General features: G+C 52.0%; 2 protein-coding genes across 4 annotated transcripts; both read right to left on the bottom strand.

Moving 5' to 3' along the window:
- Positions 1–792: 792 nt before the first annotated feature.
- SLC25A41 (solute carrier family 25 member 41) lies at positions 793–8,579 on the bottom strand. Its single transcript, XM_057539863.1, is given in 8 exon segments — positions 793–1,729; positions 2,519–2,666; positions 2,879–3,043; positions 5,962–6,069; positions 6,260–6,412; positions 6,874–6,965; positions 7,112–7,351; positions 7,354–8,579. Coding segments are annotated over 8 exon segments (1,161 nt in total). The 5' UTR covers positions 7,436–8,579; the 3' UTR covers positions 793–1,556.
- Positions 8,580–11,546: 2,967 nt separating this feature from the next.
- Positions 11,547–25,007, bottom strand: SLC25A23 (solute carrier family 25 member 23). 3 transcript variants are annotated; one of them, XM_007169096.3, is made up of 11 exons: positions 24,683–25,007; positions 23,473–23,599; positions 22,816–22,903; positions 22,428–22,539; positions 20,895–21,053; positions 20,657–20,809; positions 20,346–20,453; positions 18,997–19,164; positions 14,475–14,625; positions 13,292–13,472; positions 11,547–12,679 (listed from the first exon to the last, which is right to left on the bottom strand). In XM_007169096.3, the coding sequence occupies exons 1-11, from the start codon at positions 24,836–24,838 to the stop codon at positions 12,520–12,522; spliced, it is 1,563 nt and encodes a 520-aa protein (XP_007169158.1). In that variant the 5' UTR covers positions 24,839–25,007; the 3' UTR covers positions 11,547–12,519. The 3 variants fall into 3 exon arrangements, with proteins under 3 accessions (XP_007169158.1, XP_007169159.1, XP_007169160.1); XM_007169097.3 differs by having other exon boundaries at positions 12,539–12,974; XM_007169098.3 differs by having other exon boundaries at positions 12,539–12,919.
- Positions 25,008–25,246: the final 239 nt, after the last annotated feature.

Below are 25,246 nucleotides of genomic sequence, written 5' to 3'. Positions count from 1 at the left end.
GGGGCGGGTGTAAGGTGACTGACACCTCTCCGGACAAATGGCAATGAAGGAAATAAAGGTGCTTCGTTTTGGTGGGAGCCAGTGGAAGCGCAGCTGCATTGGGGCGGAGCCGGCCCCAGACGGCGGGAGGGGATTAGCCGTAGCCGGAGTGAATGGCAGCCGACGTGGGCATTGGCGACCGGCTGCCGGAATTCAGGCCTGACGTCTGGGTTAGCGCCCCAGGAACCTGGCTGGGTAGGCCATGCACGTGGCCTGCTTGAGGCCTTGGAGACGGGTGCTTCCGGGGGTGGGGTGGCCCCAAAGCAAGAGGAAACCGAGGGATCCTCTGTACCCCCTCTCCTCTCTCCATCCACCCAGGGATCTAGAGCCCCCACTTCTCTTCCAGCACTCACGGAACCAGCTCTCTTCCCGAACTCAAGGGTCTAGGGCCTTTGGTTTCTTCCCAGGACCGAGGGATCCTAAACTCTTAATTCCACACCCCACACCCGCTTCACATAAGGTCTTTGGATTCCAGCTCCAAGCTCTGATCCTAGACCCTCAATTTCTCTCCTAGACCTAGGCATCTTCCAGGCTTCCAATTCCCATTTAGGACTGAGGGGCCCAAGGTACCCATCCCCGCTCCAGGACCCAGGGATCCAGATACCCAGCTCCTTCTTAGACTCAGGGTATTCCAGGTTCCCAGCTTACCCACTGGACCCAGGTATACCGGGTCCCCAGCTCTCATCCTAGGCCCAGGATTCCAGGTCCCTAGCTCACTTCCTGGAACCAAGGATTCCAGGTCCCTAGCTTTCTTGCTGGACCCAGGGAGTCCTAATTCTGTCCTAGACCCAGAGATTCCAGATAACCAGCTCCTCTCTTGGACCCAGGTATAACAGATCCCCAGTTGCCCTCCTGGACCCAGGTATCCCAGACACGTCCAGCAGAAACCATCGCTTTATTCCTGGTTGTCTCCACATTCACCCTTTTGCCCTGGAACAAGGACAAGTCACAGCGAGTCAGACTGGAGTCCAAAGTAGTCCCAGGCTGCACCCTGGGGAGGAGGCTCCAGGAATCTTCTTCTTTTTTTTTTTTTTAAAGTTACTTATTTAATTTATTGGCTGCGTTGGGTCTTCGTTGCTGCACAAAGGCTTTCTCTAGTTGCGGCGAGCGGGGCCTGCTCTTCGTTGCGGTGCACGGGCTTCTCATTGCGGTGGGTTCTCTTGTTGCAGAGCATGGGCTCTAGGCACGTGGGCTTCAGTAGTTGTGGCACACGGGCTCAGTAGTTGTGGCTCGCGGGTTCTAGAGCACAGGCTCAGTAGTTGTGGCACATGGGCTTAGTTGCTCCGTGGCATGTGGGATCTTCCTGGACCAGGGATTGAACCCATGTCCCCTGCACTGGCAGGTGGATTCTTAAACTCTGAGCCACCAGGGAAGTCACTCCAGGAATCTTCTGACCCAGGCCCCCAGCCTGCTTCTGACAAAAACCACCCTGGGTCCCAAGCCTGGAGGGTTCTTTGGGGCCAGGGGACACTGGATCCTCCTGTCCATTTCTGCCCAGGGTATGCCTAGTTCACCGCTTATACGCCCAGGGTCTTCTTCATGGCTTCGTACACCATGTAGCTGATGCCACCTGCTGGCAACACCTTCAGTAACGTGGAGGTCATGCCTCGGTACAGCCCCGGGCAGTGCTGCTGGGCCAGGATCTGCCGGAAGACTCCACGCATGGTGAGGTTTGAACCCTCCACGGTGTCTGCGGGGACAGAGGCAAGCTCAGAGCCTGGGCCAGAGATGACTGGGCATCCTGGAGGGGGGCGTGGGCTGGAAAGTTGTGGGGGGCAGTGAAGCCAGGAGCAAGGGGTCTGGGTGTCATTTGGAAAGAAGTTTGGAAGACTTTTAGAGGAAATTGGTCAGTTTGGGGAGAGTGAGGGGCAGGAATTTTCAGGATTTGTTGTAGGGAACATCTTAGAAAACATTCCAACTTCTAAGATCTGCTAGAGATTTGGGGATTGTGCTAAGGGGTAGTTTGGGGACATTTTCAAGATCAGGGTGGTGGGCTAAGGACCTGTTTGGATGTTTGAGGATTTGTTTAGGGGTTTGAGAGCCCCTTTGGGGGATGGTCACATTTGGGGAGTTCCCAGGATAGTGCAGCAGGTGGTTTTGAGTTTGGGGATGTCTCAGAGTCAGATTTGGCAAATTTAGAAACGGTTTGACTTCTGGAGTCAATTGAGGGCTGGGTCCGATGTGGAGAAGTTGGGAGGTCATTTGGGGACTATATGTCTTGAGGTCAGTATGGGGGCCTGAGTCACATTCAAGGAGGTTTGTGGGAGTCATTTGGGAGCTGGATGTTCGTTTTAGTGATGTGCAGGGCTGGGATCAGATTTGGGGGTGAGTGTAAGTTTTGGTGGGTTCAGGGGTCAGCAGAGGTGGCCAGGATCAGATATGGAGCGTTTAGGAGTCAGTTTGGGGGGGATGAGAAAGTTCAGAGAGCAGAGGCAAGGTGGGGAGGGGCATGCGAGGTCGCCTCTAGGGCCAGGCTGACCTTGGGCTTGCATCCTGGTGCGCACCGAAGTCAGTGGGTAACTGGCCCTCTGGCCACAGGTTGTGGACACTGTCACGGACGACAGACTGACCAGGCCACTGGGGTCCTCCATGTCCCTGCCTGACTTCAGCCAGAGACACCTGAGCATCTACAAGAGAAAAAGGACAGGAGAGGGACTTCCCTGGTGGGCCAGTGGTTAGGACCCCATACTTCCACTGCAGGGGGCACGGGTTCGATCTCTGGTCGGGGAACTAAGGTCCCACATGCCACGTGGCCAAAAAAAAGAGAAAGGCCAGGAGGAAGCTCTCTACAGGCCTGGGTTCACACCGCCCCTGACACCCCCCTCTGTGGGACCCACACCTCGTAGACAGCCAGGTCGGTGCAGGCGTAGGGAATGACGCCAAGCATGTTGGGCAGGTAGCCGCGGTAAAGGACGCGGGTGCCCTCCTCCACGACATGCCTGGCGCAGTCCAGCAGCCCCTTGTACTGGCCAGTCCGGCACAGAGTCAGCCGTGTCTTCAGCACCTGGGGAGGATGAGGAGTGAGGTGGCTTGTTTGATCTAATCCTCTCAGTGACCCCCAACCATGGCCACTGTCCCCATCTACACAGGAGGAAACTGCTCGGGAACGCACACAGCTGAGTTTCAAACTCAGATGCCTCGGCCTGTATGTGCTCTCAGCCCAAGAGGGTGAGGGAGGGACTTCCCTGGCGGTCCAGTGGTTAAGCTTCCGCACTTCCACTGCAGGGGATGCGGGTTCGATCCCTGGTCGGGGAACTAAGATCCTGCAGGCCGCGTGGCGTGGCCAAAAAATTAAAAAAAAAAAAAAAAAAAAGGGTGAGGGAAGAGATGTGAGCCGGGTGGGGTCTGCCGCAGCTCTGTCCTAACGCCAGCCAAATGTAGTGCCGTGCAAGTGTGGACCCCAGGTAGCCAGATCTGCCAATTTTCTGAAAGAAGCCAGTTACTGGAATTTTTATGAAATGCCCCAATATCAAAATATTGGCAGCTCTACAATTGTGCAAAAGACAGCACACCGAGTGTGGTAGGCAAAATTCTAAGGTGGTCCCCAAGATTTCCATCCCCCTGATAGCATGATCTATTTAATGGCCTTCCTCCTGCCCTTGAGCTACTGAAGCCGGCATGCCTAGAGACCTGTGAATGTGATGGGCTGTCACTCCCCTCGGTCATGTTGCACGATATGACAAAGGTGAAGGGATTTTGCAGATGTAATAAAGCCCCTAACCAGTTAAGTTAATCAAGAGAAATCGTCCTGGGTGGGCCTGACCCAATCAGGAGAGCCCTTTAAAAGAGAGTCTATTGCCAGAGACAGAAGGCGTCAGAGAGATTGGAAGCATCAGAAACACTCTCGGGTTGTTTCTTTTCTTTTGTTTTTTTTTATGCCGTGCCTCGGCTTGCAGGATCTTAGTTCCAGGGATCGAACCTGGCCCTTGGCAGTGAAAGTGCAGAGTTCTAACCACTGGACCATCAGGGAATTCCCTCGGGTTGGTCTCAAACAAGCAAACTGTTATGGAGAGGATCACACGGCAGGAAACAGTGGGTGGCCTCCAGGAGCTGAGGACCTCGGTCCTACAATCATAAGAAAATGAATCCTGCCACCAACCAGGGAGTTTCGCAGAGGACCGCAAGCCTCAGATGGGTTCATTGGTAGCCCAACTGACACCTTGATTTCCATCTGATCAAACCCTGAGCAGAGGACCCGACTAGCCAGTGCCCAGACGTGACCCACAGAAACAATGAGATAATAAATCTGTATCATTTTAAGCTACTGAGTGCAGTAATTTGTTATGCAACAATCAAAAACAAAAACACTTCACTGATGCAAACTATTGTATACAGAATGGCTAAACAGTAAGGTCCTGCTGTATATAGCACTGGGAACTATGTTCAATGTCCTGTGATAAGCCATAATGGAAAAGAATATATATATAAAAAAGAATGGGGACTTCCCTGGTGGCGCAGTGGTTAAGAATCCGCCTGCCAATGCAGGGGACACGGGTTCGATCCCTGGTCCAGGAAGATCCCACATGCTGTGGAGCAACTAAGCCCGTGCACCACAACTACTGAGCCCGCAAACCACAACTACTGAAGCCCACATGCCTAGAGCCCATGCTCCGTAACAAGAGAAGCCACCGCAATGAGAAGCCCATGTACCGCAACGAAGAGTAGCCCCCTCTCGCCTCTCGCCACAACTAGAGAAAGCCCATGCTCAGCAATGAAGACCCAAAGCAGCCAAAAAAAAAAAAAAAAAAGAAACAACCAGACAAGGGCAAGAATTATGTGGAGAAAACTTTAAAAGACCATTAAAGGGCAAAAAAGGAGACTCGAACAAATGGAAATGTTCTCGGATATGCAGAACCGATATCATATGGATGGCAATAATCTCTAAACTCAACTATGAATTGAACATCATCCCAGTAAAAAACAAATACCAGTAGGTGATTTTGTGTTCTGAACGAGGTGCATTGCTTCTGAAGTTTGAATGGAGAAGCTCAACAGAGAATAGCTTGGAAAACTGATAAAGAAGAGAAGGGATGGAAAATAATAAGACATAATATCAAGCCTCAAAAATTAAATATGGGGCTGGGACTTCCCTGGTGGTCCAGTGGTTAAGACTCCACGCTTCCAGTGCAGTGGTTGCGGGTTCAATCCCTGGTCGGGGAACTAAGATCCCACATGCCACGTGGTGCGGCCAAAAAAAGAAAAAATGGTGGGGCAAAACTACATAGTAACATGATCAGTGGTCCGCAAGGATTGGGGGAAAGAGGGAGGGGTTAATAGGTGTAGTACAGAGACTTTTTACGGCAGTGAATTTATTTTGTATGATGCTATTATAGTGGCTACTTGTCGTCAAAACCCATAGCAAGTACAACACAAAGGGCGAACCCTGATGTCAACTCTGGGCTTTGGTTAATAATAATGTATCAATATTGGCTCATCAATTGTAACCAAAGTACCACCGAAATGCAAGATGTTAATGATAGCGGAAACTTTGTATATGTGCCAGAGGTATATGGAAACACTCTGTACTTTCTGCTCAGTTTTTCTGTAAACCTAAAACTGTGCTACAAAATAAAGTCTATTCATTAAAAAAAAATTAAAAGATAGTAGTGCATGAAGAGACCCCAGAGCGACAAGAAGAGAAAGGTCAGAAATAAACCCAAATATATACAAATATAGGTAATTTACCCAATTTAGTAAATTACAATGGTGGCGTCTTGGGGCATTGCTGGGGGAAAGGAGAGGACCCATTCAGTAAATAGTGTTGAGGTCACCAGGTAACCATCCGGATTACAACTTTGATACATATCTTACATGAAGAGGGAGAGGAGGAAGAGGTGGAGGAGGAGGGGGAGGGGAAGGAGGAAGCAGTAGCAGCTGCCACCTAATCATGTTTCATCTTCTATGGGGCAGATATTCTCTTACCTCCATGGGGTTGATGAGCGTCTGGGAAGTGGCCACAGCCAGGGAGCTGGCAAGGAGTCGTTCCTGAAAGGGTGGGGACTCATGCACTCCGCAGAAGTAATTCTTACACTGGGACAGGAGAGAGGAAAGTGAGAGAATAACTAACCTTCCTTCCTTCCTGAAACTCATCCAGGGGAAGAGGTCTGGGACCTGGAGGATGAACGTATGTCTTGGATAAGGACCTGGGCTTTGGGGGTTGTGGGTACAGGAGAGGTGAGGGCTTGAGGGTGGGGCTGGGAAAAGCAGACCATTCCCCCACCTGTTCAAAGACAGAGAACTTGATGGCGTACTCCGGGGCGATCTTGAGTACGTTGATACCATTGCCCCTCCATAGCAAGCAGACATCCCACTCCTGGACCATGCTCCGTATACCTCCCAGCAGATTCATGAAATTTGTCTTGGAGGAGTAGACCTGGGGATACGGAGGCCCCTGGCCCTCTGAGGAGCCCTCCACCCCATCTCCATCCCCATCCCAGCCTGGAGCTCAACCTCTCCTGTCTCCAGCTGCCCAACTCCAAACCTACCCCCTCCCATCCCCATTCCTTCTTCAATGCCTTCCTTCACTAGTCATAGAATTCTCTAAAACGACCCAGACCCAAACCCAACACCTACTCACATTCCCATCTCAACCCTCATCTTCTCCTCCTCTCCAGTCCTATTTTGTCTTCAAAGACCCCGTACCCGGTTCTCTGATCCCCACCCCATCCTTGTCCCTGGTACCATCTTCTCAACTCCAGCCCCTGTCCCCACCCCACCCTCGTACCTGTTTCCGGTTACACCCTCACCCTCATCCTGAACTCCATCAGCTCCACTTCCGCCCATCCCCATCCCAACAGCTCCAACGCCATGTTCCTCATGCACCCGCATGTATACCTTGGCACAGTCCAGAGGGGCCGTGCCTGTGTGAGACAGCGCCCCAGCCATGGCTCCCGAGAGGAGAAACTTCCACAAGGCTCCCTCATTATCTACCTCCAGGACAGCCATGGGGACCATCAGCTGCTCTCCAGTGTGCAGCACCTGCAGGACAGACCCGGCTCCCGCCCTCACTCAGCCAGGCTGGAGCTCCATCCCCAGACACATCTCCAGGACCCCCTCCCAGTCCAAGGCCTACCCGGTCCCCACTGCTTCAAGGTGGCATTCCATCCAGGTCTGCTGGGAGAGGAGCGGGCCGTGCAGGGGGGGTGGGCGGCGTGGCCTTCTCCCCCTGCAGTCCTGGCTGGAGGTGCTGGGAGGCCCATGGTGCCCGAACTCAGCTGCTGTGTTGGGAGATGCTCCAGTTTGCTTTCAGGCACATGCCCAAACATGTACCCATATACATGGGTACAGCCCAGGTTCAAGGAGGGGGGTGGGTTTTGGTGAGTAAGGACTTGACCCTCTTAAACAGGGTCTGGACCCTCGAGCAAGGCTTCTGACCTTCCTCAGGTTGGGCTCCCATGGCAGCTGGAGGGTCAGGACACTTAGGCTCAAATCCTTGGTGAGTAGTTTGCCCATCCAGCAACCATGTGGGAGGGGCATCTTGTAAATTTGGGTCCCAGGGGATGGTGAGGTCACAGAGGCCCTTGTGAGCTCACTGCATATGAGACAGAGTGAGTGTCTCCCCGCCCACCAAAGGTCCACATCCCAATCCCTCTAAACATGTGAACGTGTTACGTTACACGGCAAGGGGTAGGGGGTGGATTAAATTTGCAGATAGAATTCAGGTTCCTAACCAGCTGATGGGGAGATGGAAACATTGTTCTGGATTAACCACAGGGTCTCAATGTAATCTCATGAGTCCTTCAACGGGGAAGAGGGAGGCAGAACCATCCGTGTTAGAGGGACTGGTTGTGAAAAAGATTCTACTGGCCACTGCTGGCTTTGAGGATGGAGGAGGGGGCCACGAGCCATGGAATGCAGGTGGCCTTTAGAAGCTGGAAAAGGCCAGTTATCAGATTCTCCCCTGGAGCTTCCAGAAGGAGCCAGCCCTGCTGACAGCTAGATTTTAGCCCAGTGAGATCTGTGTCAGGCTTCTGACCTCCACGATAATATTTTAAGCCACCAAGTTTGTGGTCCTTTGTTACAGCAGCCATAGGAAACTAACACACTATGTTTCGTTGTCATGGCAAGAGGAGATGGAAGTGGGGGAGAATGGGAAGGCTCTGGAGCTCTGGGGGAGAGAGACACAGTTAGTCCCCGAAGTAAGACAGGCATAGGTTTGGAGTCAGATGGACCTGAGTTTGAATCCCATCTCAGACACTTCTTGCTGTGTGACCTTGGGGTACCTGCTTTACTTCTCTGAGCTTCAGTTTCCCCAGCTGGAAATTGGAAGTAATGAGTAACTCTACCAAATAGCGTTGTCATAGGATCCAATGAGAGTCTTTGTTGGGAGCATCTCCATCCTCAAAGTTGTTTGATCAAAACCCTCGATGTCATCCTTGATTCCTCCCTTTCTCTCTTACACACAGTCTGTCACTAAATCCTGTGGGCTTAACCTTCAAAGTATATCCAGAATTTGGCTGCTTCTTACCATGTACGTGGCCACCACCTTGGTCCAGCCCCATCGTCGCTCACATGGACCAGTGCAGTGGCCATCACCCCAGTTCCCCCAGCTCCTGCCCTCGCCCTTCACAGTCTGTCCTCCCCTCAGCAGCCATCAGAGGGTGCCTGTGAGCACCTGAGTCAGGTCCCGCCCTCCTCTGCCCACAGCCCTGTAGGCTCCACCTCCCCTGGGTAAAAGCCCCAGTTCTCCCCTTGGTCCACAAGGCCCTGCAGAACCTGCCCTGTTCTCTCTCTGCCCTCACCTCCTCCCTCTCTCCCCATCACTCACACTGGCCTCATGGGCCTCCTTGTTCCTCCAACACACCCAGGCATGGTACTACCCCAGGACCTTTACACTGGCTGTTTACTCTGTCTTGCATGCTGTTTCCCTAGACATCCCCATGGCTCCTTCTTTTTTTTTTTTTTTTTTGGCCATGCTGCGTGGATTGCGGGATCTTAGTTCCTCAACAAGGGATGGAACCCAGGCCACAGCAGTGAAAGCACCGAGTCCTAACCACTGGACCACCAGGGAATTCCCAAATCTTTTTTTTTTAAAACCATCTTTACTTCTTTATTCAAGCATCACCTTCTCCCTGATGCCTTCTCTGACCACCCTACTTAAAATTTAAACTCAGCCCTGCAGTATTTCTCATTCCCCTTCCCTCCTTTGTTTTTCTCCATAACACTTTTACTATCTACACTGCTACATATTCACTCACTTGTGTTACTTCTTGTTCCTCTCTCCCCACTGGAATATAGGGTCTATGAGAGCAGAGATCTTTGTCTGTTTCATTCACTTCTGTATCCTATGTCCAGAACTGGGTCTGGCATAAAGTAAGTGTTCAACACATATATACATTAAGGGGGGCTTAGCACAGAGTGAGGGTACATAGTACTTGCTTAATAAATGTAAGTTCTTTTCCCTTTAAAGATGTCAGTGGACATCTTTAAAGTGTGGGTGGGGAAACTGAGGCTTAGAAAGGGGAAAGCAGCCTGTCTGATGTCACACTGCATGTCAGCAGAGCCTCCTAAATCCCAAACACAGTGTAACGGTTTAAAAGAATGTGGACAATGTATAACAGCAACTAACATAATGTTTAGGTCAATTACACTGCAAAAACAAACAAATGCATAGAAAAAGAGATCAAATTCCTGGTTACCAGAGGCAGGGAGTGGGAAGAGTGGGAATTGGATGAACGTGGTCAAAAGGTACAAACTTCCAGTTATAAGATAAATAAGTATGAAGGATGTAATGTACACATGATAAATATAGTTAACACAGCTGTATGCTATATATGAAAGAGAGTAAATCCTGAGTTCTCAAGAAAAATTTTTTTCTATTTCTTTAATTTTTAATGAGATAATTTTTAATATGAGATAATGGATATTCACTAAACTTATTGTGATAATCACTTCATTATGCATGTAAATCAAATCATTATGTTGTACACCTTAGACTTTTACAGTGCTGTATGTCAATTATATCTCAACAAAACTGGAAGAAAAAAAAAAGAATGTGGACAAGAAAATGAATGTTAACAGGCACAATTAAATAAAATGAAGTGGTAATACTCAATGCTGACATGGCTGCATTAAAACTGGTAATGCTAATTCCTTGCTGGTAGCTGTGTATATTGCATACAATTTTTCCAGTGACATGACCCTGAGATAGTCATATCCTTTGACCCAGACATCCCACTTCTGGGCATTGATCATGAATTCAAAGGAAATAAAAATACAAAATAGTTAGCAAGGCTTGATCCCTTATCTGGGTGTGTGAAAAATCATATCTATATATGTGTATATGTATCAGTTAGCTACTGCTGCTACAAATCACCTCCCCTCCCCAAACATAGCAGCTTAAAACATGAACAAGATGGTAGCTTCAATGTTTTTTATAACCTAATTTTGGAGGTAATATACCATCACTTCTGCTGTATTCCCTTGGTCATACAGACCTGCCTTGGTACAATGACAGAGGAGATTACACAAGAATGTGAACACCAAGAGTCAAAGATCAGAGGGGGACATCTTAGAGAATGACTCTCACGGTCCACATAGGAAAAAGTTTGATCACGTGAAGACAGGCAGAAATTGGAGTGATGGGTCTAACATCCAAGAACACCAAGGGGTGTGGGCAGCCACCAGAAGCTAGGAACAGGCACGGACAGATCCTTTCCTGGAGTCTTCAGATGGCCCTGCCAACACCTTGGTTTTTGACTTCAACCCCCCATAACTGTTAGAGAATAAATTTCTGTTGTCTTTTATTTATGATAGCCAAAAGGTGGAAACAACCCCAGTGTCCATCAACGGATGAATGGATAAACAAAAGACGGTCCCTACATAAAATAGAATATTATTCAGCCTTAAAAATGAAGGCGATTCTGACACCTGCTACGACATGGAGGAAACTTGGGGACACGATGCTCAGTGAAATAAGCCAGACACAAAAGGGCAAACAAATACTACATGATTCCAGTTCTAAGAGGTCCCTTGAGGAGTCACATCCATAGCGACAGCAGGTAGATGGTGGGGGCCGGGGGCTGGGAGAGGGGATGGGTAGTCAGTGTTTAATGGGGCAGAGTTTCAGTTTGGGGAGATGAGGAAGTCCTGGAGGTGGATGGTGGGGATGGTTGCACGACAATGTGAATGGACTTAATGCCACAAAACTGTACACTTAAAATTGGTTAAAATGGTAAATCTTATGTAACGTGTATTTTACCACAATAGGAAAATATTTTTAAAAATTTTGTTTTAAGCCCCTTGTTTGTGGTAACTTTTTAAGCAGCCCAAGGAAAAGGACACACTTGTGTAATTACAAAAAATACAGGAAAAATTAGGAGTGCTCCTGAATGTGGACCTTCCCCCACACCCACTTTACAGATGTGGAAACTGAGGCTCACGGAGTCATTTCCTGGTCTCCCGCAACAATGTAGAATGGAAGTCGGCCCATGTCCTTTCCCTGTGGATGGTATGAGGTGGTCCCACATCCACCCACCCCCTTTTAGGAAAAACCACAATGAAAGAGCTTAGAAAATGTATTCCTTTGTTCTTTTCCTTTGAAATAACACACACAGGCAGGGAGGTGGGGAGTGGTGTAGGTGGGGGAGGTGGAAGCATTGGGGGGGTCGTCCCGTACCCCCCCCAACCCAAGTTCTTCTTTTACAGTCCTTTAATGGGGTTCCCCAAGGACTTGGAAGGAATGGAGGGGTCCCCCAATAAGCCTAAGCTCAGAATCCAAATATAAAGTGCGGAATATACAGGGTGGGGGTACTGGGAATTAGGGCGGATGGGATGTCTGCTCCTCTCCGGTAGAAAAATAGACCTGGAATGAATTTGGGGGACTGGGGAGTTTGGGGTTTGTTTTGCATCCTTGGTTGCTTGGGTTTAGGGAAGCTGCTCCTGGCTTCCAACTCTGAAGTCTGGGGAGGGGCTGGCAGTGCTGGGGGATGTGTGCGGTCCCCTTAATGTGTCCCCAGCCTTGTATTGCCTCCTTGCCAGCCCCTAAGAAAGAGCGACTGGATCCTCCAGAGGGACCCAGGCTCTGGGGGTTGTTATCAGCCTAGACAGTGGGAAGGGGGTGTGAGACATGGTCCTGCTGGGGGAGTATTTGAGAGAGAAGTTTCCCTGCAGTCCAGGCTTTGCTGGGGAGGTAGGGGGTCCAGTGTCTGTGCAGGGCCTGGGAGAGGCAACTCCTCCCCTTGCGGCCGGCATGAGACGTGTCAGGACAGTGGACAAGTCCCGTAGGTTTTCAAGCTGGGAGGCCAAGACCTGGGTTTCCTGGAGGCTCCGTAGACTATGGGGTTTGTGCCATGGGGGGAGGTCTCCGGGCTCTGGTGTGTGTCTGGGACGGGGGCGCGTGGATCCAGGATACCGATTGGCCCTTTGGGAGCTAGACTGGGGGGTCTGAGCGTTCAAGATCCAGTGCTTGGGAGGACTCGGGTCAGAAACCAGGGGTTAAGGGGTTGGCATCCAGTGCCTGGAGGTGGTAGGGTCTGCCTCTTATGGATGAAGTTTTAGTACCCAGTGCCTGCGGTGAAGGGATCTGGGGTCCAACAGCTGCAGTCGCCAGCACCCGCTCCTCTGCCACTGGGCTCTCGTGACTGTGGTTTGAGGAGTGAGGATCTGGTGGGTCGGGGCTTGGAAATCTGGGATCCGGTGGCTGAGGGTATAATGGTTGAAATGTGGGGATCCGGGAGTCGAAGCAGAGGGATCCAGGACCCAGTGTCGAGGTAAAGGGATTCAGGAATCCAGTGGCTGGAGGGAGGGGGTCGGGGCCCCGGGACCTAGGCATTGCACTGTCAGGGTCCGGTGCGCTGAGGTTTCTTGATATCCAGAATCCAGTGGCCGAGCTTGGAGATCCAGGACTTGAAGCATGGGGATCTAGGATCTGCCAGTGGATCTAGGATCCAGTACTGCCTGAGGACACTGGATCTGGTGCCTGAGGCAGCTGGGGTCTGGGGGTTTAGATACAGGGTATGTGCTGCGGGGTATCAGGATCCATTAGCTGGGTTGCGGGGGATCCAGTGGTTACGACATGGAGGTCCAGGACTCAGTACGTGTTGGGGGAGAGGGAAACGTGGGAACCAGTGGCTGGGGTGTGGGGATGCAGGACCCAGTGGATGAAGTGTGGGGATCCTGTGGTTTGAATGCGTTGGGGGGGGGGGGACCTGGGATCCACTGGCTGGGCCCTCAGTCTCCAGTGGCCGAGGTGTGGGGGATGTCATGATGGAGGTGAGGGATCTGGGGGAGGGGTGGGCACTGGGTCCCTCACCTGGACGTGACCCCCAGGGCCTGCTTCATGTTCTCGTAGACCACGTAGGAGATGCTCACGGCTGGGATAACCTTCATGAAGTTGGGGGCAATGCCCCGGTAGAGGCCCCGCACGCCCTCCTGGGACAGGATGTGACGGAGCAGACCCAGCATAGACAGCTGGGGGGCTCCCTCGATGGAGGCTGGTAGGGGGTGGGGAGGCCAGGTAAGGCCAAAGGTCCCCCTCTCACTTCCCCCTCCCCCCCACTCCCCCCCAGGGCTGAGCCAGGTGGCCACTGCAGCAGGAGGGAGGAGGGTTAGACTAACAGTGGGACCTACCACTCAGAGTTGGGACTTCTACTGGCCTTGGAATTGGCTGCTCATCTCTTCACCCCAATCTGGAGGCCCCAAGTTTGGGGATGACTAGAAACAGAGCAGCTATGTGCGGAGGGGGAGGTGGGAGAGGGCACAGAAATTTCCTCTTCCTGGAACTCAATTCCTTCTCCCTTTTCCCAGCTAACTCTTACTCAACCTTCCAACCTCCATTCCAAACCAGCTCTTCAGGGGAGCCCTCCTTGGCACCCCTGTCTAAGTCCAGCTTTTCCTTCTCCCCTTTATTCAACCCTAAATCCACACTTCATTGTGGAATGATTTATTCACCATCTTCCTTCCTCTCCAACTTGGGAGGTCTTTGAGGGTGGAGGACCACATCTGTCTTATGCACGGATGACCCCCGGCAAAAATCACAAAACACAAATGCTAAAATCCCCGAGGAGATTCTCAAAAAAGATTCAGGGATAGTAGCGGGAAAAGAAAAGAAAAAAGAACCTCAAAAGAGCAATACAGAGAAATACAGTAAAACAATTGTAGCCTGGCCCTGCTCCTCCTTGACCTCACTATATCCCAGCCTTGCAAATTAGAACTCAAGTTACCAGCCCGGAAAGCTGCCTCCCGGCTGAGATGGCTAGGATGATCTTCCGGCACTGGCTGTATCTGTTCTCCTACTTAGGGTAAAGGGCTCCCATCCCAATGTCACAAAAGGGTAAACTGAGGCCCAGAGAAAAGTAGGGACTTTAGCCAAGGCCATCAAAATCCAGGAGGATCCCAGCCCAGGACTCTGCCTTCTCACGGGGAGGAGCTGGGGATGGGAAGGTGGACCCAAGTCGTGAGACCTTCCCTACCTCCTCCTCCCACCCAGGCCTCACCTTGGGCCTGCATGCGGGTCCGGACCAGGGCCAGGGGGTAACTGGCTATCTGGCCGCACGTGCTGGAAATGGTGCCGCAGGCCAGGAGCACGAGGATGCCCGGGTCGGCCGAGTCGTGGCTATACTGCTGGAGCCACCGGTTCTTCAGGGTCTGGCAGGGGTGGAAAAGGGAGGAGGGTGGGTTGGAGGTGGGTGACACCAGGACCCTGGCTTCAGAGGTCCTGCTGGCTGGCTTCTGTATCCCGTGATGGCTGGTGTTAGCCAAGCATTTTACCTGCATGCTCTCACTCAAACCTCACCTAGACCCTCTCTGGTATGTGGAATAACAGCCCCCCTACTGTTCCTGCCTTAATCCCTGGAATCTGTGACTATGGTACCTTCCGTGGCAAAAGGGACTTTGCAGATGGGATTAAGTTAAGGATCTGGAGATGCGAGATTATCCCAGGATATCCAGGGGGGTCCAATGTCATCACAAGTCTCCTTGTAAGAGTCAGAGAAGGAGATGTGATGACAGAAACAGAGATCAGAGAGAGACAGAGAGAGAGATCTCGGGGTGGGGGAGATGCTATGCTGTTGGCCTTGAAGATGGAGAAGGGGCCACTAGCCAAGGAACGTGGGCACCACTAGAAACTGGAAAATGTAAGGAAACAGATTCTCCCATAGAGCCTCCAAAAGGAAAGCAGCCTGCTGACACCTTGATTTTAGCCCAGTAAGACGCATTTTGGACTTCTGACCTTCATAACTGTGAGATAATAAGTTTGTGATGTTTTAAACCACAGTTTGTGGTCATTTGTTACAGCAGCCATTGGAATCTCATACAATCTCCAAGGTGGCCACCCCGCCCTTATCCCTCACCACTTCAGCTCAAACCTGCCGACTCCAATGGCCAAGCATCCATGGCTCAGCCTGAGGATTTTATCTGGTCCCAGGCAAGGCTGCTCTGAGTACACAGGAACAGGTGGGCAGTGCTAGGAAATCAGCACCCCCAGAAACAACCTTCAAATGATGACTGACTTGGTGTATCAATACCCCAGCTCCCTTGCCTCTCTGATGGGGGCATGTTCTACACTTTCTCCCGGAGGTGTCCACCAGGATTGAGCTCCACCTGTCTGCTGTGGTATCTTGCTTGATAATGCACCGTTATGGGTTTCAATGCATCCCCCACCAAAAAAAAAAAAAAAAAAAAGATGTGTTGGGGTCTTAACCTTAGAATATGACCTTATTTGGAAATAGGGTCTTTGCATACATAATGAATTAAGATGAGGTCATACTGGAGTAGGGTGGGCCCTTAACCCAATATGATTGGTGTCCGTAGAAGAAGAGGAGAAGAAGAAAAAGGACCCATAGGGGAGAAGACAGTCATGGCAACAGAGGCAGAGACTGGAGTGATGCGTCCACAAGCCAAGGAACGCCAAGGACTGCTGGCAAAGGCCAGAAGCTGGGAAGAGGCAAGGAAGGATACCCCCTACAGATTTCAGAGGAAGCATGGCCCTGTTGACACCTTGATTTTGGACTTCTAGCCTCCAGAACTGTGACAATAAATTTCTGCTGTTTTAAGTCACCCAGCTTATGGCACTTTGTGAGGGCAGCCCTAGGAAACTAATACTAAAGCATGATACTTTTCGGTTGCCTTCCCTTCCCTGTCTTACTACTTCCCCCCAAAACCACTTGCCCCCCATCCCTGCTTCTGGAAGACCTCCAACTAAGACAAGTACCATTACGATCCCCATTTTATTGATGAGAAACTGAGGCTCAACAGAAGTTACTTGCCCAAAGCCACAAGATAAAGGTGACAATCAACATTCAGAGTGACCCCCAAGTCCAGAGCTGTGCCCTTGGCTAATCCCTTCTGAAGCCTTCTGTGAGGCCTCTGTAAATCCAGGATCTTCTTTTTGGCCTTGGGACTGGAATTGCTCATAGGTTTCATTTCCTAAGTCAATTCCAGTGCATTGGTAATGGCTGCCTGGAACTGTGTTGAGAGGGACTCAGTGCTGTGATGGATTGGTGATGTCTGGCCTGGGCATGGAAGGGGCAAATGAGAATCGTTTACCATTACTGCCTTTGCAATTTTAATAGCCGCCTTTTGGGGCTGGAGCTGCATTTGCCAAATAGGTGTTTTTAAGAGCAGTTCTGTTAAAAAGAGGTTCTGATGACTGGAAAAGTATGGCTAACACTGGGCTTAAAAAAAAAAAAAGGTAAATCACTTTTCTGCAGGACTTTTCAGAGCCTTTAAGGGACTAATTTAGATCTTGAAATGCCAAGAGGGCACAGGGCTTTTCAAACTTCTTAGACCTCCGAACTCCCTTTTGGGGTGAAGAATGAATGAAATAAGGTTGCAGAATAAGGTCTTATTTCTGCTCATGACTCTGATGACTTCCTATCACATTTAGGAGAAACCCAAACTCATGATCAATTGAGTCCTTGCTGACTCTTCAGCTCCCTCCAGCCACTCAAGACTTCCACTCCTCAACAACAAAACAATCTCATCAAAAAATGGGCAGAAGACCTAAATAGACATTTCTCCAAAGAAGACATTTAAGATGGTCCACAGGCATGTAAAAAGATGCTCAGTGTCGCTAATTATTAGAGAAATGTAAATCAAAACTTCAGTGAGGTATCACCTCACACTGGTCAGAATGGCCATCATTAAAAAGTCTACAAATAATAAATGCTGGAGAGGGTGTGGAGAAAAGGGAACCCCCCTACACTGTTGAAGGGAATGTAAATTGGTGCAGCCACTATGGAAAACAGTATGGAGCTTCCTTAAAAAACTAAAAATAGAGTTGTCATATGATCCAGCAATCCCATTCCTGGGCATATATCTGGATGAAACTATAATTCGAAGATACATGCACCCTTATGTTCATAGCAGCACTATTTACAATAGCCAAGACATGGCAACAACCTAAATGTCCATTGCCAGATGAATGGATAAAGATGTGGTACATATATACAGTGGAATATTACTCAGCCATAAAAAAGCACGAAACATTGCCACTTGCAGCAACATGGATGCAACTAGAATTATCATACTAAGTGAAGTAAGTCAGAGAAAGACAAATACCGTAAGATAGCACTTATATGTGGAATCTAAAAGATGGTACAAATGAACTTATCTACAAAACAGAAACAGACTCACAGACATAGAGAACAGACTTATGGTTACCAAAGGGGAAAGGTCGAGGTGGGGAGGGATAAATTGGGAGTTCGGGATCAGCTGATATATACCACTATATATAAAATAGATAAACAACAAGGTCCTACTGTATAGCACAGGAACTATACTCAATGTCTTGTTATTAACCATAATGAAAAAAAAAAAAAAAGACTTCCACTCCTCCAATAGGCCATATTCATTCCTGCTTCTGGACCTTGGCATTGGCTGTGCCCTTGTTCACACACCCTCCTGATATATATTCAACTCATCACTCCAACACCACCTCTCAGAGACATTCCTAGACACGCCCCCCTCCTGCCCATGGCTACTTTCGATTGCACGTCCTGTTTATTATCTTCTGAGAACATTTCAGGACCTGAAATTACTTATTTGCTGGTTGACTGACTTCTCTGTTCATTGGAGGGGTGTCCCGGGAGGACAAGAATTATGTTGTACTCCCTGAATGCAGCAGCCAGCACAGTACCCAGAACACACGGATGCTTAGGACATAGTTGCTAAGTGAACGGGTGAATGAGTGAATGAATGAATAAATGAACGAATGAATGAAGCCTTGTCTCACTTGGCTTCGTAGACGCTGGGTGCTGGTAGGGCAGGTATGGATGGCAGGTACCGGGGATCTTAGATCAGGACCAGCTACGTCATTTGCGGGGCCCAGTGCGAAATAAAAATATGGGAGGTTCCTTGTTCAAAGATTATTAAGAATTTCAAGAGGCTGACAGCAAAGCATTCAACTAAGTGTGGAGCCCTTCTGAGTTGGTGACTCTACAGGTTGCCTGCCCATGAAGCTGGGCTGGATACAAAGATTGGGGGGATGCCTGGGAACTTCTGAGGCTGTGCTAATTGGGAGAACCTGGTGATCCCACCAGGAGAAGGGAAAAGCAATGGATGAGGTCCCTGGAAGAGAAACAGCAAAAACTCCCAGTTCCTGCTTCTCCTGATAAAGGCCCCGAGATGCTGGTCATGGGGTATGGATTTTATGGCGGCGGCAATGACTGAAATGGCCTTGAAGAAGATATTGGCCTGGAGGTGGAGGTGCGTCTGACCCACGTTTTTGGGGGGATGGGCATCTTTGAAGCTCATCTTCGCCTGCTCCCACGATTCTGTGAGCTAGAGTGGTCCCTGACTTTCACATGTCCTGAGACCCGGGAAGGCCAAAGTACAGATGGAAGGTTCTTGCGGTGGGAAGTGGAAGAGTGGCGGGGCAGTGGGGGGAGGTCCAATGCCTGAAGGAGTTCCCCGGGATCCCAAGGCCCATGGTGCTTTGCTTCTCCACCCCTAGCTAGGGAGGTCGACTGATCCAGCCCCACAGGAAGGGCAGATCCCAGAGAAGGGAGGACCACAGACCTCGTAGACGGCCAGGTCGATGCCCGCGTAGGGGACGATACCCAGCACGTTGGGCAGGTAGCCGCGGTAGAAGGCTTGGGGCCCTTCTCGCTCCAGGATCCGCCACGCACAGTCAAGCAGCCCCTTATACTGGCCCGTCCGGCGAAGGGTCAGCCGTGTCTTCAGTACCTGGGGAGAAGCCGGTTATCCCTGGAAAAGCTGCCTTCGGAATCACTACATCCAGGAATGAAGACGCTTAGAAATTGTACCTCCTAGATGGAGATACCCTGAGAATAACTGAATTAAAAGAACCACTTGTGGGACTTCCCTGGTGGTCCAATAGTTAGGACCCTGCACTTCCCTTGCAGGGGGCACGGGTTTGATCACCGGTCGGGGAATTAAGATCCTGCATGCTGCTTGATGTGGCCAAATAAATAAATAAATATATATATATATATATATATATATATATATATATAAATAAATAAAAGAACCACTTGTCCTTGAATCTTCTTCTACCCCCAAACTCTATACCTACAAACTGGTTACGCCTATCAGAGTTGCACGTGGCACCCACTGCCATCTCCCAATATCTTGTTCCCTTCTCCCTTATCAATAGAAACTGCTATTTTCAGCAAGAACACAGCCTCTGGAAATAAAGACTACATTTCTCAGCTTCCCTAGGCGTGTGGCCATGTGACTGAGTCCTAGCTGATGAAACAGAAGGTGAAGAGGTATGCAAGGCTGTCAGAAAGCATCCTTAAAGGCAGGGAGGTGTTCCTTCCTCTGTTCCTCCTTCTTGGCTGGAGCGTGGATGCTGTGACTGGAGCACAAGCAGTCATTTTAGGCCATGAGGTGGGTGTCACATGCTGAGGTGGTAGAACAAGAGAGAGGGAAGGAACCTGGGTCTCTAACACTCTGAAGCCACCAGACCATCCCTGAACTGCTCACCTCCGGACTTCATTTATGTGATTTGAGTTTTCCGTCACTCAGAATCCTCAGTGATGCCTGGCACAATCTGAAACTTGAAATGATTTCTCCAAAAATGGTTTCACCTAGAAATGATTCCCCCGGGGACAAGCATCCTGGAAACCAGTATCCTTAGACGAGTCATATCCATAAATGCCTGGACCCCACAACTGTTATCTAAACAGCTAAACCAACACTACTGTCCCCAGAAGTCACATCTCAAACCGTGATACCCAGACCAGCTACACATGAAGGAGCATTGCTCTAATGAGCTACAGTCTGAATCAAGAAGAAGCAAAGCATTATAATCCCAATGCTTATCCCACCTTGGAGTGAAATGGTTATTGCAGGCCCGCCCCCAGCCCTGCAACGGAGCCTCTGCTAGGGCCCCTCTTTCTCACCTCCATGGGGTAAATGATGGTTTGGGCGGTGACACCGGCCAGGGAGCCAGCCACAAAGCGCTCCTGCACATGCAGTGTCTCCTGCTGCCCCCAGATGGCCCGCTTGATCTGAGAGGGAGACACAGAGGTGGCGGGACCTCAGGGGTCGGGCCTTCAGTGCACCTGGACCTTCCCTCTGCTGTCCTCCTCCTGGGTGCATCCCGAAGGGGAGCAGATGCCCACTCCTGGGGACCTGCAGACATCCCCCGCCCCCAGGCCAATCCTGCAAATCCTCATGTCTGTAGCCCACGCCTCCCCATGCCTGCCCCCACCTGCTCATAGGCCATGAACTTGATTGCCGACTCAGGTGCAATCTTGAGCACGTTAATCCCGTTGCCACGCCACAGGGAGCGCACGCCCCCCTCTTGGATCATGCTCCGTAGGCCTCCCAGGATGTTCAGCCGGTTGGTCTTGGAGGCGTGGACCTGGGTGGGAAGACCGGGTGGCTTTGGGGACCCCTCCAGGGGTCCAGGCCTAGGGAAGGGGGTGGGTCTCTCCAGGGCCCCTTACCTGCATGAAGACCTTGAGGCGGTCCAGGGGGGCTGTGCCCGTCCGGGACACGGCACCCGCCATCGCACCCGCCACCAGCTGCTTCCACCACATGCCAGTCAGCTTCTCCTGCTCCGAGAACTCATCCGGGACAGTCAGGCACTCGCCAATGTCCAGGACCTGGGGATGCAGAGGCTGGGGGTGTCATGCCCCAGTGGGGCTGGGGGGATGCAACTCTGCCCTAAACTGGGGCGTCTCGCCCATGACTCCCAGGGTGCCCACCAATGAATCCCACTCCACCAGTGAATCTCACTTGGAGAGCCCAAGAGATCCCTCTTGGATCCCTACCAGATCCAGCCCCGCGGTCTCCACAGAAGATAACAACATCCTTCCTGGGGATCTCCACCAAATCCCATCAAAGCATCCTATTCAAGTCTCTACCCTACAGGGGACTTCCCTGGTGGTCCAGTGGTTAAGACTCCACGCTTCCACTGCAGGGGGCATGGGTTCGATCCCTGGTTGGGGAACTAAGGTCCCACATGCCGCGTGGTGTGGCCAAAAGTAAATAAATAAAAGAGGATATAAAAGAATATATATATTATGGGAATTCCCTGGTGGTCCAGTGGTGAGGGCTCTGCGCTTCCACTGCAGGGGGCAAAGGTTCGATCCCTGATCAGGGAACTAAGATCCTACAAGCCGTGCAGCACAGCCAAAAAAACAGAACAAAACAACAAAAAAACCCAAACAACCACAACAAAACAAACAAGCCCCTGCCCCATAAAGATCCCTCCAGAGCCAATCAGATCCCTCCGAAGGATCCCACCCAAGGGTCTCCCACGTAAGAATTCCAGAAGATACCTCCAGGGCCACACAAGATCCTACCAGGGACTTCCTATAATATGGAGCCCAGCAGATCCCTCCTGGGGGGTCTCACCAGATCCCCAGGGGTCTCCCCCGCAGAGATCATCCCCCCTCTAGCATCCTTCCCCTGCAGACTTCTTAACCAAGCCCCTCATGGGTCCCCCAGGGTGGGAATCTCTGGATCTCCCAAGAGGATCTCAGCAGATCCCATGGATGGACCCCTCCAGATGCCATCAGATCCTACCAGATGCATCACTCAGGGATTCCCACCCTGGAAGTGGCAATCCAGAGCACTTCCTCCCTCCCAACTTCCGGTAGATCCCGTGAGACCCTCTGAAGACAGTGGCTTCCTAACTTGTCTTTTCAGCAGCAGAATCCTTTATTGAGGGGAATAGAAACCAGCAGAAAGAGAGCCATGTGGTTGAGGGTGGGAGACCAGATGCCCCATCTGGTGAGCCCTTTCTTCCCTGAACCCCCAGAGGCCCCACAGTAAGTCTGAAGGGTCCCCATCAGCTGGCAGAGACCTCCCCAGATGGGTCCCGGGAGCCCCAGATGGAGGAAGAGGAGAGCAGAGCCTCAGTCCTCGGCTGCTCCCAGTGGCTCCTCCTTCTAGAGTCCTGAGCCAGCCCCTCCCCCCATGCCCTGGGGAAGAGGGCCCGACCACCAGGCTGGGACAGCCGCTCCCCACCTCACCGTGGAATGCTTCCAGAAATACAGCACGTCTTCCACATTCTCCAGCGAATGCAACAGGAAGTGGTCACGCCATTCCTGCCAGTCAATGGTCATGGTGCCATCACGGTCCATGCTGCAGGGGGAGGGGTACAGGTGGGACAGAACCAGTGCCTGGGTCCAGGGGTGAGTTGAGTGAGGTTCTCGTGGATTTGGGGGGTAGACTGAGCTCCTTGGCACTGGGAGCTCCCCATTTTACAGAGGGGGAAACTGAGGTTCAGACAGGGGAAGCAACTGGGCCAAGATCTCAGCTCCACTGCCTTGGGATTGGGTCTGAGGCTCAGAGGCTCAAGGTGGCTGAGGGATCTTGGGGACCTGAGTTACCTGGGATTCTGGACACCCCGCTACTCACCTGTGCAGGATTTTCTCTGCCTGCTCCAGCGAGATGGAAATGCCCAGAGCTCGGAAACTCTGCTGGATCTCAGAGACGTCGATATGACCTGGGGAGGGGGCCCGAGGTGGGGAAGTGTGTGTGTAGGGATCCTGAGATGGAGGACCAGGACAGCTTGGAATGGGGATATTGAAGAAGACCAGCGGATCCAGGAACCCAACGTGAGGTTTGTGGCAGTGTTGGGGGGGTCCTTGACCCACTGGGATCAGAGGGGTAGGACTGGGCCATATTGGGGGGGGTCTTCTGTTTGATGAATGAATGAAGGATTGAATCCAGGGATAATTATGGGGGTCCTTATGCCACAGGGGGTTGAGAGGCAATATTGGACACCCAGAAAAAGCGATGGGGGTGTCTCTGTCTCATAGGGAATCCAGGAGCCATATGGGGGGATCTTTGTCCCACAGGAAATAAGACTAATAAATAATAGCATCCCACCCCAGAAGGAAAAGGAGGTGGGATAGGCCGGCTGGGCCCCGAACCACCTAGCTGGGGTTGAGGAGAGCTCCCAAAATAGCGTGTGAGTCATCAGGGAGAAGCGGCCCTCCCTCCTCCTAGCGCTGCCAGCTCTAACCCTGTTGGCATCTCCAGGGCCCCCGCAGCCCCATCCCTTGGCCTCACCATCCTGATTCCGGTCCAGACTGTGGAACAGAAGTAGCAGGCGCTGTTCCCGCTCCTGCAGATAGAGGATAAACTCCTCCAGGTCAAGGCCGCCATCTGAGTCAGCGTCACCCTCAGGGGAGATGCCCTGGCAGGGGGGAAGGGCCAGAAGGAGTTCTGGGAAGCTGCTCCCCCAATCTGGAGGAGGCAAGACAAGCTTATGCCCCAGGAACCCAGGTCCCCCCTTCCCCCAGCCCTGCACCTAGAGGACCAGGGCGGGGAAGTCACCCCCTCCCTTGATCATCTCTTTCCTCAACAAGATACCCAAGGCCAAGGTAGGTCTGTGAGGTGGACAGCGGTTGTCCAGTTTTCCTGGTGAGCAAAACGAGGCTCTCCAAGGTCAAGTCACTTGTTCAAGGTTACAGAGCTGGGAAGTGAGTAGGTGGACTTGGGTTCTTGTCTCTGAAAGCCTGTTCTTCCAGCTATCTCTTATATGAACTTGTCCACGTGGCAGTTTCAAGAGCTCTCCTTGGAGACAGCACTGGGCAATGTGGGGCAATGACACATCCACACTGAACATCTGCAGGGCCTCTGTTTTCCCATCTGTAAAGTGGGAGGTTGACTGGAGGTCTCAGGGTGCTATGGAGACAGTCCAGTGGCATCTGGGCCTCCAGGTGTGGGGGGACACATGCACGGGCTTGGGGTCAAGTTCCTGCTTTGATAGGTGCATCCCCAGCTGAGGGTGGCCTCGGATAGGATTGGGTCCTTGGCTGGGACAGCCTGGGGCATAGAGCCAAGCCCAGGAAAGGACAGGGAAGGGAATGTAAACACAGAGGCTGGGGAGGGTGTGTCTCCTGGAGGTGGGTGCAGGCCTTGTGTCTTGGGTTGTGCAAAGAGTTCAGAGGAGGGTGTGTCCTGGGCAGTGGGCAGGAAAGCGCACGCGGCCCCATTCCCAGGCAGACATCCCTCACCCCGAGGGAGGAGGGGGACGGGTTTGGCAGCCGAAACTGCAGGCCTGGGGCCTCGGTGGTCCTGTCTTGAGCGAGCCCGTTAGGCCCGGACACGGGCGGGCAGGGGGAAGGGGACAAGGACGCCCAAGCTAGGAACAGGTCCAGGAGTCCAGCCACAGGCACTCCCGGGCTGCTCCCGGCACTCCATTCAGCGGCTCGGGTTACCCTGCGCGGGCGGGGCTCCAGCGCCACGAGCCAGGAGGGGGTCCCTGCGAGGGTACCTGTTGGGCTCCGCCGTCCGGGTTGCCCCCGCCCAGCCGGGCCAGTCCCTGGCGCAACTCGTGGACGTCCACGCGACCATCCTTGTTACTGTCCAGCTCCTCGAAGAGGCGACCCCAGCGCTGACGCCGCTCCGCATCGCCCGGGCCCCCCCGCATGGCGCCCGCCCCGGGGGGAGGGGAGGCCCGGCAGCGGCGGCCTCAGCGGGGGCTTGACGGCTCCCCCTCCCCCCAGGGGCCCCGCAGGGCCAGCTCCGCGGCCACTGCCACCGCAGCCTCCGCGCTGCCTGCCCGGCTCTGGCACTTGTAGGAGGCGGTGACTGCTAGCCGTCGCCGCCCGCGCCAGAACTTGCGTCTCCTCCGCATTGGGGGGGAGGGGGACGGGGCGGAGCTGGGGGGGGCGTGTCAGGGATGCTCTGGTATTAGCACAATCTGGGGATCATCACGTTCATTCTGGGAAGGGGGGTTCGAGAGATCAATGATCTCAGGTCTGGTTTCCGAGTTCCGTTTCTGCGTGCCTCAGTTTACCCTCTGCCCAAGGGGACGAGGTAGGGAGAAGTCAGGGAT

This window comes from Balaenoptera acutorostrata, chromosome 2 (assembly GCF_949987535.1).
Source record: "Balaenoptera acutorostrata chromosome 2, mBalAcu1.1, whole genome shotgun sequence".
Lineage (NCBI taxonomy): Eukaryota > Metazoa > Chordata > Mammalia > Artiodactyla > Balaenopteridae > Balaenoptera > Balaenoptera acutorostrata.
Note: the sequence above shows the minus strand (reverse complement) of the source record. Positions and strands in the feature narration are given on the sequence as shown.